Raw genomic sequence first — 15,600 nt, 5'->3', positions numbered from 1 at the left:
TCGCAAAGCCATAATGGTTCCCAGAGATCAGTCTCCTTTCATTCCATTTGATGGAATAATGGCAGCTTTCCAACACCATTCCGATGTTACCTCGGCCTAATGAAATCAGAGAGCTGTTAGTCTTCATGGGCTGTCAGGTAGGATTTTCAAGGTTGGATGAGTAACTTGAACCACAGTAACTAATTTGACGATCGAAATTGAAATTGCTTTTCTCGTTCAAGGAGACAGTCAGTTTCTCAGTCAATGGCCAAGCATGACGTCAACCGTCAGAGGATATAATATCCCAGTGGTCACATCTTTCTGTTTGTATAGAAGAATTTTAGGCTATAAAACTTGAGAATTAAATTCATCTCCTCAGGACGTTGTTAGAAAACATTTTAAACAAATACTCAAGGAAAATGGAGAAATATCGAGAAAGAGGCGCCAAAAGGCAACACAGGAATTAAAATGGAATGGGAAATGATGCACGGCTGCAGCCAAGAATCTTCCGACTGAATGGTAACAGTGATTAGGCAAATTGAGAGCCTCGCTTAAAACCTCCTATGACTATCATAACTTTGTGAAGTTTCTCGCAATTGAGCAGGCGAATCATAGGGATACAGCGATTATACACTGTTTGTAAGAACCTGAAAATGACAACACAATACTGAATTTTAACAGTTTTACTGATATGGCATATTCGCAATCGAATTTCGGGAATAAATCCACTAGTTTCCGGACTCAATATAGATAACGTCACAAACTCCCGCACTCAATTCATACGAACATCACCAAAATAGTTGTGAACAAATGGAATTTGGCGAACATTTGGAGAACAATTTGCCCATTATAGGTCTCAGCTCTACATCGTTGGTAAACAAACCTACACGTTAGTTTCTTTACGATTCGTTTCATACCCCGTGAAGTTTTTCATTTTTGATAAACTCGTTATAAGAATGAGGCCAATAAGCTCTCCCTTCAGTTTATTAAGACATTTTATATCATAATCTCTTTGCTCAGTAAATGATATTAATAATCTTAACATCTTTTCCCATTAGAGACGCCGTCGAAAATTTTTCTACGAGAGAAGCATTGGGCTGAACAATTTAGAGACACCACCAGATGTAGGAAAGGACAAGAACACATTTCGAAGATATCGATAGTATTGAGTAGTCAATTTAAAAGAATTACCATGAAAACCGTTATAAAGTCCTGTGATAAGCGCCAATCAAACCTAAGCCCTGGTTGTAGGAATACAGTGCCGACCACACCAATCCGACGCACTTGTAGGTCAAGGTTCATGTTGATTACTTAAACGAAGGAGGGATAAGCTGGTGCATTCTAAAAAGCTAACCGATCCGAAAGATCAAACGCCACAATAATTTCCTCATGTCTCCACGCCAAGAGTGTAACAGAAGGATTTGAATTAATTATTTCTACGATCGTACTTACTGGGGCATCAAAACTACCACCTCTGGTATCACTAATTTCGTCAGCAATTCACTCGGGTAGGTAATAGCCAAGAATCTGAAGGCAAAATTTTGAGTGAATAAACGTTATCAAAACACACTCGTGACTTTTTCATTGACGTAAGACAAAGACGTAACCGGAAGAAATAAGGGACGATTGGAAACTATGAAAATGTGGTCCCTTAAAAGTATATTTATTTATTTCTACAAATATATATATACCCTACAAGCCACCGTAGGGGTACGTGCCAGGGGGGGAACACACACCAGAATAATTTTACCCGAATGAGACCCTACCGCGGTTGAACAATGTTATTATGATCCTCTATCGTTCGTGGAAAAAATGACATCTTAATTGTCATTTTAACATTCTATCTGTTCTACACTTAATCTCTCTAATTTTACTAGCATGATCTCTCCTACCGTAGCACGATGGGGGTAATAATACATTTTCAACATCATTGTTAAAGAGATGTCCTTCCATTTTATACAGGAGAGGTAATCTGTAATTTAACCTTCTCTTCGTGAGTGATTCCCAGCCTAGCTGCTCTAATGTTTTGGATACGCTCCTAAGTTAATCATAACAACGTTTTACAAATCTAGCTCCTCTACGCTGCACGCGATCCAATTCTGCAATTAATCCAACTTCGTGAGGATCCCATATACTAGCAGCATATTCTAAATGAGGCCTAACCAACGAGAGATAACATGTCGTTTTGACCTTTTCATCACATTTACCAAGTACTCTTCTAATAAATTCTAATTTTTTGTTAGCTTGTCCATATTCCCAGTATGTATTTCACCCCTCAGAGATTGTGAGTGAGGGTAACTGCAAGGTATTAAATTAAGTCTACACATTCCATTTTGGCGTTCCTAATGGCTAAAATGGCTAATAGCTGAATGGCTTATCTTGGTAGTAAACCAAACAGATGAAATAGCTAAAGCAAAACTTCTGCAGTGGGATGAAACCTGTTGAAAAATATAAAACTTACCAAGAGAATATGAAATAATAAAGTAATAAAAGACAGATAGATAAAAGTAAAAACTGAATGACCACGGGGGACTCTGAATATGACAAAATCATATCGGGAAATCATAATTGGGCAAACCAGGTGACAATAAGACTAGGAGAGGTAAACAGATAAGAGAGACGACTAGAGAACTGCATCATAAGATTCCATCGATTTCTGTTCAGCGATGACGAAGATAATAACCAAACGTAGGTAAACAAGAAGGTATCTAATTGCATGAATAATACACAAACATTTTTATACTAGGGTAAGATTGAGTAAAGAGATCATGCAGCTGCCTTAGTCTTCGGGTAGGAGCAAGGAAGACGACGGGAGACAACCCCGTAGAGGAAGACACGATTGGAAGCAGAGGGTGGGTGCCTATCTGTAATCGAATATTTCGTGATTGGAATCGTCTCATAAGGCAGCGCTGGCGGAGAGACAAGTACGGAGGTGGAGGGCGGAATGGCCACAATGGGAAAATTGAGGAAACGAAAAGCCAAAGCCTGGACAAATGGGATGGGGAGGAATATAAATGAAAACACTGAAAAACAAACCTAAATATAAACAAACCGACCTTTGGGTTAATCACAGTAGTTACTTATTTAAGAGTGGGAGGGATGTGGAATGGAGTATGTAAAAATGAATGGAGTGAGAAGAGAAAGAGGTAGAGAGACGAAGAGTGCGGGAGAGGGAGCGCACGCCTCGCACGAAGCCATGCAGTCGCGAATGATTTTCTCCCTCTATATCCCCCCCTCTCTCTCTCTTTCCGTCTTTCCTTCTCTCCGGACTCAATTTGTGAATACTAATTCCGTTTGGGAAGCCCATGAGATGGCACGGCGGGGACAGAGCGCGAAGGAGGGTTGGGGAAACAATGGGAAGGAGCGCGGGGAAAAGGAAGAGGTGTGCGAGGCCGGAGAAAAAACATTTGAGGCAGGTGAAAGAAGAAAGCGACCGAAAGATTTGGGAATTTTGATCGATGCGAGAGGGTAAAGTAAGGGGTGACTGCGTGACAAGGGCGGGGGACACGGATGGTGGAATTCGAACGGAGGGTGAGGGAACGAATTTTGTCTCGTCATGATTCCTCATACTTCAGGCACCGTCCATAATAATGACGTCATCCTGATGTTTTTTTCTATTGCTGAACAATCTCCAATGGCATTGGGGGGATCGTTTCACGTCACTCAGCGTCAGCTCCTGAGATAATACCCAAGACGGCGTTCTTTTTCCTGAAACGAACCTTAATTCAAAAGAAAATCATCGCTTAAACGCTAAGTGGTCTAAAAAACTGACGAATAATCATCAACAATTCCTGATCGAGAACTTTCTAACAAAAATGAAGCTTACTAATTAGTTAATAAATAAACAAAAATATGGAATTGTGTAAGCTACCGAGTTGAGTTCCGATCTCAACCAGAAATCGAAGAGCGCTTTAGTCCCAATATTTTTGCCCCAACTTCAATGTTTCGTTCTCTCCGAGGTGACCTGCATTTGAGCAAGAAATATACGAGTATTGTATCAACTACGTGAAATATACGTATTCAATTTGGAAAGAAATCTTCACAGGCGTAATGGATCGAAAATAAACCAGCAGATAAGCTAAAGCAGGACAATTCCGTCGCCTTGTTTTCTTCCTCCTTGCGCAGAGCGAGTGGCATCACTGCCACTTTCTAATAAATCACACCGGAAAGAGATTTGATTTTAAAGGTACTTTATGCCAAATGTTTACGAATTGCGTCGTCGAATTATCTTATTTTTTCTCCATAAATCGTCCACCTTGTTATATAATAAACCCAAACATCAAACTCCGCGGCAAAATTTAAGTATGAAGACATTTTTGACATTTGCAATTAAAATATGCCATCAAGCTTCATGGTACACAGAAATAAATATTCAAGGTCTTCCTAAGATGGTTCTACGAAACTGAACGGAGTCGAACAAAGACTAGTGGCAGCGTAGCCTAAAATTATAGACGTCTTTTATGAGATTCCACAAAGAGAGGCCTCATTGCCGTCCAAACCCACGACTTCAGGTATCCCAGTGTCACCCATGGTCGTTCATATGAAAATACTTAATTACCAGCCTTTGTAAAACTACGAGCGATGCAAAATGTCTGGTATTCCGAAAGAAATGGAAATGCTTCGCTAGATTTTAGCCATGGCGCGAAGCCAACGACAGCAAAAGAAAGCTTTCAACAAAGGGAACGAGTTAGAGAGTTACGTACGAGTATCCTCTCGGTTAATATGAAGAACGCTCTGAAATAAATCAAGCGTCCTGGTTTCTCTATCATGAGCCATTTTCAAGACAAGATATGGACTCCGTGTCGTAATCTGTTTGCTTCAGTATCTCCACTCAGTGTAGAGATAAATTAACCTATCGTAAATTCTTACGATTGAAAAGAAATTTTGACCGATTTTACATTGTTACCAACTATTAATGACAGGTGCGGCGGCTTGTGAGGTATTATGTAGATGTAGATGTGCATGTTGACTTAACATTCCAATGGTGTGACGCAAATAGAGCAATGAACGTTGAGTAAATTTAAAAAATCCTACTATATTTACTACATTTTCTACCATTAGAAATCTGATGTTATTCTATTTGAAATTTTTACGGATGCAAAAATTTCCATCCTCTGCTGAATGACGTAATAGTTATGCCAAAAAAACCATTCAATTTACTGTTTTAATTAACAAATCAATTGTAAAAAAATTGCTCAAAAAAGAAAATTCAAAAGGTGAGAAACTTTGTCTGGAGACACGGCGGTTATAAACTATACTCTCTTCCTGCCACCCCAACTAGTTTCAATTTCAAAGAGCTTTTCAGATTATCTTTCTGCCTCTTTTAGTTTACATACAAATTGTACAATCTCACCCATGAAGCTGGATAGGAGGCCTGGTTACTAAAGAACTAGGCTGTAAATCCATTTAATGTTTAAATTTGATTGGGAACGTTGGGTGATGTCAGCGAAACACAACCTTTGACATTCCCGAATATCTGTGAAGAAAAATATTGATCTAAACCAGATAGATAAGTTTGAAAGAGTAATCATTAATATCATTCAAACGTCCGACAAGTGCTTAAGAAAACTGGATCAGCTGAAGGCTTGGAACAAACAAGCTATGGTGGACAGTTTCTTAACTCTCTGGGTGGCCGCCTACCAATCAAACCTATTATTTGAATAACTAATCTATTGTTTCTCTCGACCTTTGATCGTCGACAAGATGGTATACCATGTATTTAATTGCAATAAGAGCGTTTTTAAGACAAGGTTAGGCGATAATATTGATAATATGTATGTTAACTTGATATAATCTCATTTCAAGAAATAAAAAACACCGTAATCGTAATGTAGCATGAATTTAATTCCACAAAATGTGTGGAATGGTGTCTAATATTGCCAAGCGTTTTGATTTATGAATTAGGTGATATTGTATCGAGCTCACAAATCAAATTATTCATTCAACATGGCATTGCAAACGAACACCCTGGGCGTGATTCCATCTCAAAATCTCTCAGACGATGCAGCGGTGAAGCTACCTGACTAATGTTACTAAGATATATTTTGGATTCATACTACTAATAGCACATTTACCAATCATTTCAAGGCAAGGTGTAACATTGATAATGCGGCAAATTTAGAAGCAACTACGTAAATGTAGAAAATAAGTTGAGCGGAGCTAATTGGTTGTTTAAGGCGTGACTTCATGGAATCAATTCTTTTTAAAATGGAAAACTACAACTTTGTAATTACATTTAAAAGATCTAGTTTAATTGAACTCTAAGAGATTTTACATTTACTGTGCACCGTGACCACAACATTGTTGCATTTCCGATACACTTAACATGAACAACAAGAATAAATCACAGTGTAAATCAGAGGAAATAAATTGGGCAGAATAATGCACCATTTTTACTTGAATTTTGATACTTTCTACTATTTATCAGTCAAGCCTTGCCTTCAACAGGTTTCACACCTCTCGTTGTAGTCTCATTGCGGGAGCTCGCTGCGCGAATAGGATTTCCAGCTTACGGAGACCTTCATTCAAAGTCTGTCTTCAACAACTCTAAATTAGTCAGCATTAATATCTAAATGATGAATTAAATATGAATTAAATAATTTTACCAAGCCTTTATTTGTGAATAAACAACAATAATCCGAAGAGTCTCCATCGTTTTAATTTCCGATGCCAGAAGCCTAAATGTTCGTGCAGCTAAACTTTATACGGGAACTATCACGTTCAAGCCAAATTATTTTCATGCTTACAATATACACACCTTTGTACGTTATTTCCATTATTTAGTTAGGAAAATACCTAATACACGATCGCCATTATAGGGCACCCATCATAAAATCAGAATTATTTCATTTCAATTTTACTATACCGGTAGACCTCAGGTTACGTACTTAAAAGATAAATGGTCTCCTAGTAGAATAAAGGTATAATACAAAAATAAAATGTCTTGATCAAACGCTATTAGAAAAATTAACAGAAGACCTATGGGACAAATACCAGGGGCAACAGAAATATCGCACTCGCCAGCGTCTTCTGTCTGGCTTTCATAAATTTTGACCGAAAAAAATATCAAATATAATCTTAATAAATGTTTAAGGGTCTCAAATATTACGATTTGATGTGCAATACCTTTTCAATCCATATTGCTTAGCGAGAAGGAGAAATAACATTTCCCAGAGCAGACTACTTTATTTAAAAATAATAGTCGAGAATGAAAGAATAATGTTTGCATTATTCACTTGGAGACTATTTATTTTGACCGTTTTCGATATTTATACACCATTAAAAAGTTCAATGGTAATACTTCAGACTCAAAGACCGATGAATTCAGAAGAATTATTCAGAAGGCTCATTCATAATGAATTCAGAAGCCCCCTAAAATTATAAGATGCTCACAAACATCTGACTAGAAATGGGTAATAAACTAGTGTTTTTAACAGTCAGGTGTGGGAATTCTAAGAGAAAGCTTCAACTTTCTGCAGTATATCAATCCTTGAATAGAGTGTAACACAATCGGGACCCCTCGAGATAATATCATGTATAGGATCTAATAATTTAATAAAATTCTATTCTCTTTGAACGTTCATACACATCCTCTTTCTTTGATGGTATTAATAGAAAGATATAATCCAAGGAGAAATGGTGCCCTTTCTTGTTTACACTAAGGGAAAAATAATGACTTGAAATCAGCAAATACTCAAAGCTAAAAATTTATTTTTCTCTGAACGCCTTGATGCTGTGGAGCTGTTACGTAAATATGACTCAACCCTTTAAATTACCAAAACAAGCTATCCCTGTTCTCTCGGAGAAACACTTAGATATTTACTCTCTCTCGAATAAAAGATCCAATTGTGAATGCTAGAGGCCATGCGAAAAGTCCAAAACTAGATTTGGCAGCGATATAAAAATAAAATGACCGAGTAACTACTTCCATTGAGTCGAAACTTCCAAATCACTGTTTCCAGCCAATGAAGCAAAACTCACCCTGAATACACTCAGGCATTGTGCCAAATTTTGGACTTAACGAACGAGTTATTATAACATCTGAGCGTCTAGTGTTCCCTTTGCGTCCGCCCCTCGACCCGTCACCGACGCAATCTGTAAATCACCCAGAAAGTTTTAAGCAGAAGGAAACCTCACAAAGACTAGCCAGATATATTATAGGTCCATGGGGTGGCATGTTTTTTCCTTCGAATACGGGCAGATAAATAAAACAAGAATGCGAAACAGCGTCTCTGTGGCAAACCAAAATCGTTAATCGGTGGTAGCCTTACCTGTTCGGACGAGTTTGAAGGCGACCGCGGAGTGTGCCTTGAGTGCCTCGTTGAGCGCCGGATGCGCCAAGTCCCGTAGGGAGAGTTCGCCCGCCATGCCTCTCCTCCAGAGGGCCTCAGCCAGACGACCCGCTTCAGACGCCCCCTCGCTCACAGCCACCAGCTCCTCCGCCGGGAAGATCACGTACATTCCACCCCCGCCCCCCCACCCCCCGACCTCCGCGCCCCGCTCCCCTCCAGCGCGACCCTCGGCTAGGATCCGCCGGCTGCGTGGGGGCACCCCGAGCGCCCCGCGAAGACCACCCCCGACGGCGGGCTCTCGTCGTTTCGAGCGCGGGCGGCGCCTGAGGCAGACGCGGCCGACGTCCCGGTCGGTGACGCGGCGGCTGTTGGAAATGCGACCACGACGATCACCACTCACTCACTTCGGCGGGCCGGCGAACGATTACTCTCTCGCGCAGTGGCCTGTGGTCTTCGTCCTGGAATCGGTCACGGTGACCGACAACCTCGACGCGGGAAGGATCCCTCGCGACGACGCGGACGAAGGGATGTGAAAAACTTTCCGTTGTCGTCCTCTACGATCTCACACGGCGTCTTATATACCTCTCTCTCTGTTTATTTTGTCTTCACCGCACCACTTCGGGGTCGCCTCGACGGGCGGCTCGCGGGGGTCCTATCGATCTGCGTGCAGGGCTTCCGCGTGTTTGCCGCACGCTTCGGGATAATTTTTTCTCTCCGCACGCGTGCGGGCGTCCTATCTTCGACGGCTGCGGCACGGCAGTGCGTACGCTAGGGTGGGGGAGAAATCGGAGAAGATGGCGGGTCAGAAGAATGGAGAGGACAGTGCAGCACCTATCCCCAGTAACCGGTGAAAAGGAAGGTAGAGTGAGAAAGAGCGAGATCTTCCCTTCGCGATCTCATCCGCGCTGGCGAAGCTCGGGTATTTGACGAGACCGCGCGGAATTGGCTCGAGGGTTGCTGGCTGCTCGCGAATGGGACTGCCAAACACTGATGAACAACACTCACACAAAGTAGCACACACAAGCACAGGCGACGTGACGTCGACTCCCGACGTCTCTTCCCGTTTTTTTCTCTCTCCCCTTTCTTAAAAGGTCCGTCGCCCTTTTCCGGACGGATTCCTTCACTTGGCGCCGACCATTCGGGTACGTCAGCGTAGTGGCGCGACTCTATTAGAAGGAAGGAATGAAAGGAAAAGAAAAGAAACAAATGAGACCGATCAAAAAGAATTATTCACGTTCATGCGGGATGAGATGATTGAATATATCGACGCTATTGTCACCCAGGGCTCGTCCTCCGCCTTTCCCCAGAAAGTCTTCTTTTTTAACACTCCCTAATTTCTTAAGTCATCCTTTCCTCCCTCAGCGCCCTTCCTTCCTACCATGGGCTTGCCTTCCTGAAGATGCCCACGATGGACAGGGCCACCACATGTCCCTTCACAAGTAAGTGTTTCGATCTTGCGACCTTTCCTGGGCAGCGGAAAAAATGTTTTTGACTCGCTCTCCCCGAAGTTTGATGGAGCGCGCAATTCAAAGGAAACCGCGACCGCGGCACGACTGGGGTAAATTTGTCTCCACTAAGGTACCGAGACACGAAACTAAGACAAATGGATACGGAGGAGTCGGGGAAACCAATGACGAACTATGAGACAGAAAAACTCTTTCTATCCTCCCCGTAAGGTAAGAGCCGTAAGACTTTTAAATGGGAGAGGCTTCGAGTGTGAGAGTTTGAATGCACCGTTCTTTTGAACCCCCGTCCCACAGGGGGGGATGAGAATGCTGGCGAGCCGATGGATTCTGACAAGTCTGCAGGCGGGATTTTACGAGAGCTCAGCCATAGAGGCGAGGGAGGGCGAGAGATGGGAGTCCTCCCTCCGCGCCCGCTTCCACACGACTCACGAACGTCGGACGAGAGAAGTTCCCCGCCCGCCTGCCGGCTAGCCCTTTTCCTCCCCCGCGGCCCCTTTAACCCCTCCGACGCCGAACCCCCTGCGCTCTCCAGCTCCGCTCCTCCGCACCCCATACCCCTCCCTTCCATCCAATCCCTCACCCACCACCCCTTCCCATACACACACACTCTCCCTCGCCTCCTCCCTCCACACAATCCCACCCGCGGAAACCCAAAAACCCCTTCCCATCGGACGACTCGCCTCTCTTCCCCCGCACCTCTCTCTCATCGTTTCACGCTTTTGGCTAGGAAGATACGAGCACGCTAAAAGACCGCTGTTGTGGGGCGCGGTTCGTATCGGATCACACCAACGATTGACAGAAAAAGTTTCCTGGTTACAGGAGGATATCGCCCAGGGAGCCGAGACGCCGTCAGGCACCGAGAGCTCGCACATGGGGGATGATGGAGGTGGACGGTTATAAACGAGAGGGAGAGAAAAGAGTTGTTGAGTTTGTGAAGAGTCCACGGAAGAAATATAAATGGGGGCGCAAATAATAAAAGACATCGACAGTTGAAAGCTTGGCTTACCCTATGCCGTCAAACGGACGGTGAAGGGAGCTGGGATTGGGGAAACTTCTCAAAAAACAGTCGTTTTAGCTTTCGGAGAAGAAGCGTGACCCTTGAAATCGTATTTGTAGTATATAATACAGGTATTTCGATTGTTAGTTAGAAAGAAAGCGAGGCAAGATGAGTGGAGAATAAACAGCGTAGGCAAGGGTTATAGATAGCAAAAATTCCACTTGCCGCCCTCAGCGTCTAGGGAATAATTAGTTCTTCTTAAATGCATGCTCTTTCACTAACCTCGTGTGTTTTGCTATCATAACTCATTCTTTCCGAATGACCTTACTAGCGTTCTGTTCATCTGTTTTCAAGTCTCCCTTTCAATCCCTCGTCTCTCTCCGAGGGGGAAAATTCCTGCTACCTGTAACGTTGGGTCGCATTCCCTGCCTTTCACAGTCTCCTCGAGGGTAGTGTTTTGTGTTGCAAGTTCATGTGGTGGTGGAGTTTTCCATTCTTGCTTGTTGTGCCTAGGCTTGCGCCTTGTTGGATGGCTTTCGTGCTGTATCCTGGGGTGTAGTTTTTTGTTGGTTTATGGTATATGTGTTTACATGAGTGTTGGATGAAGGGATTTTTGCATGAGTGCGTGCGCTGCTGTGGGTGTAATTTTCCATGTTGTTGTTTTGCATGTGGTATGGTTCCTTATTACGGTCGGTGACCCAAGACCCCTCGCCACGCGCCCTTGCAGTGGCTTGCGGGGTATTATGTAGATGTAAGTCAATCCGTCTTAAATTATCTTTAAATGTGCCTATTGATTGAGGATGTCAAAAAATATTTTTAATTTCAACTACTTTAAATTAAACCTAACGAATATTTACATTTTAGTTTTAGGTCATAACGAGATATCTACATTTCTGACATACTATATCCAACAATCTAATATTTATAAATTATTGATTTCTTTTCAGAAAAAAACCAAAATTATCAACCAAACATAATTATTAATCTTACTTGTTATAACAACGTATGAAATTTATCTATGATCAACCCAAAGTTACAAATTCTAAAATATTGATTCCTTTAGTTAAATTTTTAACTGCCTGATGCATTGTGAATATTTATATGTAACTCACGGTTTATTTTTTCTCCATCAAAAATTACAGCAGATACTCGATTCAATCGTGTTGAAACGAAATATTGTTTTATCCTGTAAAATATCCATTGTAACAATGTTCATAAATATTTCTTCAAAAAGAAACTTATTTTGTCTGAATCAAGTGCTAACGCTTTTCTCCATCATAAAAAAGGCATAAGACGCTAATAGCTATTTACCCATGAACCTCTATGAACTCAAAAGTAAAAATTCTCAGCGGGAAAGAGCCTCCGATCTCATTGTCAGTTAATTGATGAAAGGCTCGGCTCATCCCCGATAGGAGATATTTTCTTGCCACATTCATGAGCAAAGACTGGTGTTTGCCTGTAGTACTATTTAGTTGAACTCAGACGGTCTACAATACGTAGAAACAAACTCGTATATATATTTTTAATTGTACAAAATCTACTTAATCAGTGCTGATCAGCGCTAGGAAAGCTGCTAAAATATTCATAAATATAGTATAGTTCATATTTTGCCAATATTTTACATCAGTACACTTTATAAAACATTGGTGAACGTCAGTATTTATTCCCAAGGCCAAATTTCAGTTCGATAAACATATAACGATTGGTATGGATTTTTAATATAAAATAGTTAACCACCCTCATACCTTGCCCTATCTTGTTCGCAGAAATATGAGCTACTGGCTTATGATGAAGAAAAGGGCGTTATCCTATTGGTAATAAAAATAGCAAGAGGAGTAGAAACGCCTAGAGTTAGAAAAATTAGCAGAATAATAAGTCTAATAAGAAACTCCTTTACTAAGCACCCTACCACACGAAATAATAGTCTCCCTGAAGTACGGCAACCATTTCCCAGAGTCTCAATTTAAATTCCTCATTACAACACAACTGTTTACTTTCAACACGGACTGTCTGCGCAATAAGCAAATACGATCTCTTGACTCCCATCAATATTAGGAAATACGTTACACTCATAAAAATGTGTACGGACCAGACACCTTTTTAGTTCAATACAAAATATGACCAGCAATATTTTGCCACTCCTGGCTAGCTCTCTTCCCCTCCTCTCAATATTACTCTTTATCTAACGCTCAATTGATCCTCGCTATGATACAGAAGATGGCGTCTTCATCTAACGGTCAGCATTGCGGCTCCTGCCAAAAAGCTGTCAATTCGAGTAAAACTCATTCCTTGTGATTCTTATATGAATATTTTTCATTATAACTGCTCCAAGTTAAGCGAATTTTATATAAAAGCCTTAAACAAGGCTGATTATTGTTTTTGGAAATGTTTCTCCTGTCGAGTGAACAAGTTATCAATTACCAATATGGCCGATGGCATTAAATTTGTTAAAGACTGATTTGAAGAATCACAAGGCAAATCTTGAGTCTATCATAGCATTGTCTAGCAAACAAACCGTCATATCTAAGCATATGGCGCAAGTTAACACGTCATCTGCTTCTTCCGAGGAGACGAATTCTGAAGCGGTTTCAAATCCTTATCTTAATTCGAAGACCACAAGTGTCTGTGCGGACGGAAGTAGTGAAGACGGTTTTCAATGTGTTAAATCTAAAAAAACGCAAGCGCCAGAGGGCGAATGTAATTTTTCGAAGTTATTCCCAATCTACCGATAACGTTTCTTTCGCAGGGGTTCTTCAACGAGCCACCATTTATGTGGGTCGTGTTTCTCTAGATACATCCCCTAGTAATATCCTTAATTTCCTAAATCGGAATTTTCCTAATAATCACTTTACCTGTGGCGAGTTCTTATCGAACGATGTGCATTGTTCTTTTTCTGTCAGCATTCCTCTATTCCTGAGTGATGAGCTCTTGAATTGGTCAGTGTAGCCCGAATGTGTTGTTGTCGCAAATTTTTTCCACCAACGAAGCCTTACTTGATTTCTACGGGCGACAGAGCTGAATCAGGTCGGAAGAGTAAACGTGATAACCTTGTCCCAAATCGCGATACTGCAAAGCCAACTGATAATGGAGAGCTATCACTTCAAGTTGCTGTACTGTCCAATGTATCGCCAGATAATTCTCTGGATATTACAGCAGGAGTGCCTTTTAACACCACTTCTAGCAGGATAACTACAAGGTCTGTCAGCGGTATCAACAAATCCAAGACTTCGTGACTAGATAAAGATACTATTCTGTGTTCCTCCTTAATGTTCAATGCTTAAAAAATAAGCTGCTTTGGATAGAAGTTCTATTGGCTAACTTAATACCTGAAATCCTTTGTTTGTGCGAGCATTGGCTCACTTTTGTTGATGTCACCCATCTCTGTGCTTATGGCTGTTCCATAGCCGGTATTTACTGTCTGTCTGTTTTAAAAATGGTGGTAAAGTGATCATGTTGAAGTATAGTTTAGTCTCGATCGCTCCGCCGACGATACCCGACTACCTAGTGTCAGAGAAAAACTTCGAGTGCTCTGTGTGTCCTTAAATCAAACGAACATTGAATGTTTTGATATTTGTTTTTATCGCTCTCCACAGGGTAACTTTCAATTGTTTATATAAAATCTCGATATTTCGCTTGACTATATGTTCAACTGGAAACCTGAGTCACTCATTATATTGACCGGTGACTTCGATAGCAATTTACGCTGCGTCGGCAATAACCAAAAACTTCTCTCAAAAAACTCAATTTATTCAGGTCATATAACTTAAATGTCAGTACAAATCACGCCACTCGTGTAACTATTTCACATCTACTCTGCTCGATCTCACAATTTTAAATCTTGATTCCAAAAATGTAAAATCCGAAGTTATCCACTCTGATGTATCTGATCATTATCCCGTTATGACTTATTTCCCCACCAAAACCAAACCTCGATCCATTACGCGTGAAATTAGATGTCATTCTGAGCTCAATATTAACCCTTTTATTAGTCTGCTGAACGCAGAAACATGGACTGACGTATATGTTGACAATGACTTCGAAACAAAATTTTCTTTCTTTTATGAAAGGTTTTTAAACTATTTTCATGTCGCTTTTCCTTACGTTCATCGCAACATTTCAAAAAGAAATCCAAAAAATCAATGGATTACAGATGAAATCCGTGCCCTATCAACGAATCTCAAGGACCTATTCGTCCAATATAAACCTTCTGGTAATATGGATCTAGAGCTTGAATAGAAATCTCTCAAAAGGTCATCCCGAAATCTTCTCAATACTGTTAAACTGACCTACAATAATGACAGATTGTTAAACTGCTCCAACAAGCCTCGGGAAATTTGAAGGCTGTTGATGAATCGAAGAAATTATCCATGTCTCAACCTTATCTTACGCCTAACCCAAAATAGCTGCAACAGATTTCAATAATCATTTTACTACTCTTCCATCACTTGACCAACCTACTAATCAGTTGAATAATACAAATATTTTTAATTCATCCACCTCATTTTTCCTCTTTCCTTGTTCCGTAAACTAACTTAAAATTGTGGCTAATATCTATGTAAGTAAATACAGTGCAGGTATTGATTTAATACCTATCTTTATCACCTAGCTTTGTTTTGATTTAATTGAGGACCCTTTGTTGCATCTCATCAACGCTTCCTTTTTTGAAGACATCTTCCCCTCAGCACTAAAAACCTCAAAAGTCATTCCTCATTTTAAGAAAAAAGGCAGCCCTCTGCATTTCATCTCCTATCGACCCATCGCTTTTCAAAACCAATTCTCAAAAATATTTGCAAAATCCTACCATCGACGGTTGGTTCCTTTCTAAGAATCCTCCAGCATATTAACCTCATATCAACAGGACTTTCGA

The 15,600-nt window shown here is 41.0% G+C and overlaps 1 protein-coding gene across 8 annotated transcripts in view; it reads right to left on the bottom strand.

The window, feature by feature from the left end:
• Nucleotides 1-8,439, bottom strand: part of Stacl (SH3 and cysteine-rich domain-containing protein) — a 788,683-nt gene extending 780,244 nt beyond the window's left edge. For all 8 annotated transcript variants that reach the window (XM_071586629.1, XM_071586632.1, XM_071586633.1 and 5 more), the window contains exon 1: nucleotides 8,250-8,439. In XM_071586629.1, coding sequence (XP_071442730.1) covers nucleotides 8,250-8,439 — 190 coding nt within the window. The remainder of the gene's footprint in view (nucleotides 1-8,249) is intronic.
• Nucleotides 8,440-15,600: the final 7,161 nt, after the last annotated feature.

The sequence above is a fragment of the Hetaerina americana genome, unplaced genomic scaffold (genome assembly GCF_022747635.1).
Source record: "Hetaerina americana unplaced genomic scaffold, ioHetAmer1.1.p SCAF_24, whole genome shotgun sequence".
Classification (NCBI taxonomy): domain Eukaryota; kingdom Metazoa; phylum Arthropoda; class Insecta; order Odonata; family Calopterygidae; genus Hetaerina; species Hetaerina americana.
The sequence above is the reverse complement of the archived record's forward strand: the minus strand, read 5'-3'. Positions and strand labels throughout refer to the sequence as shown.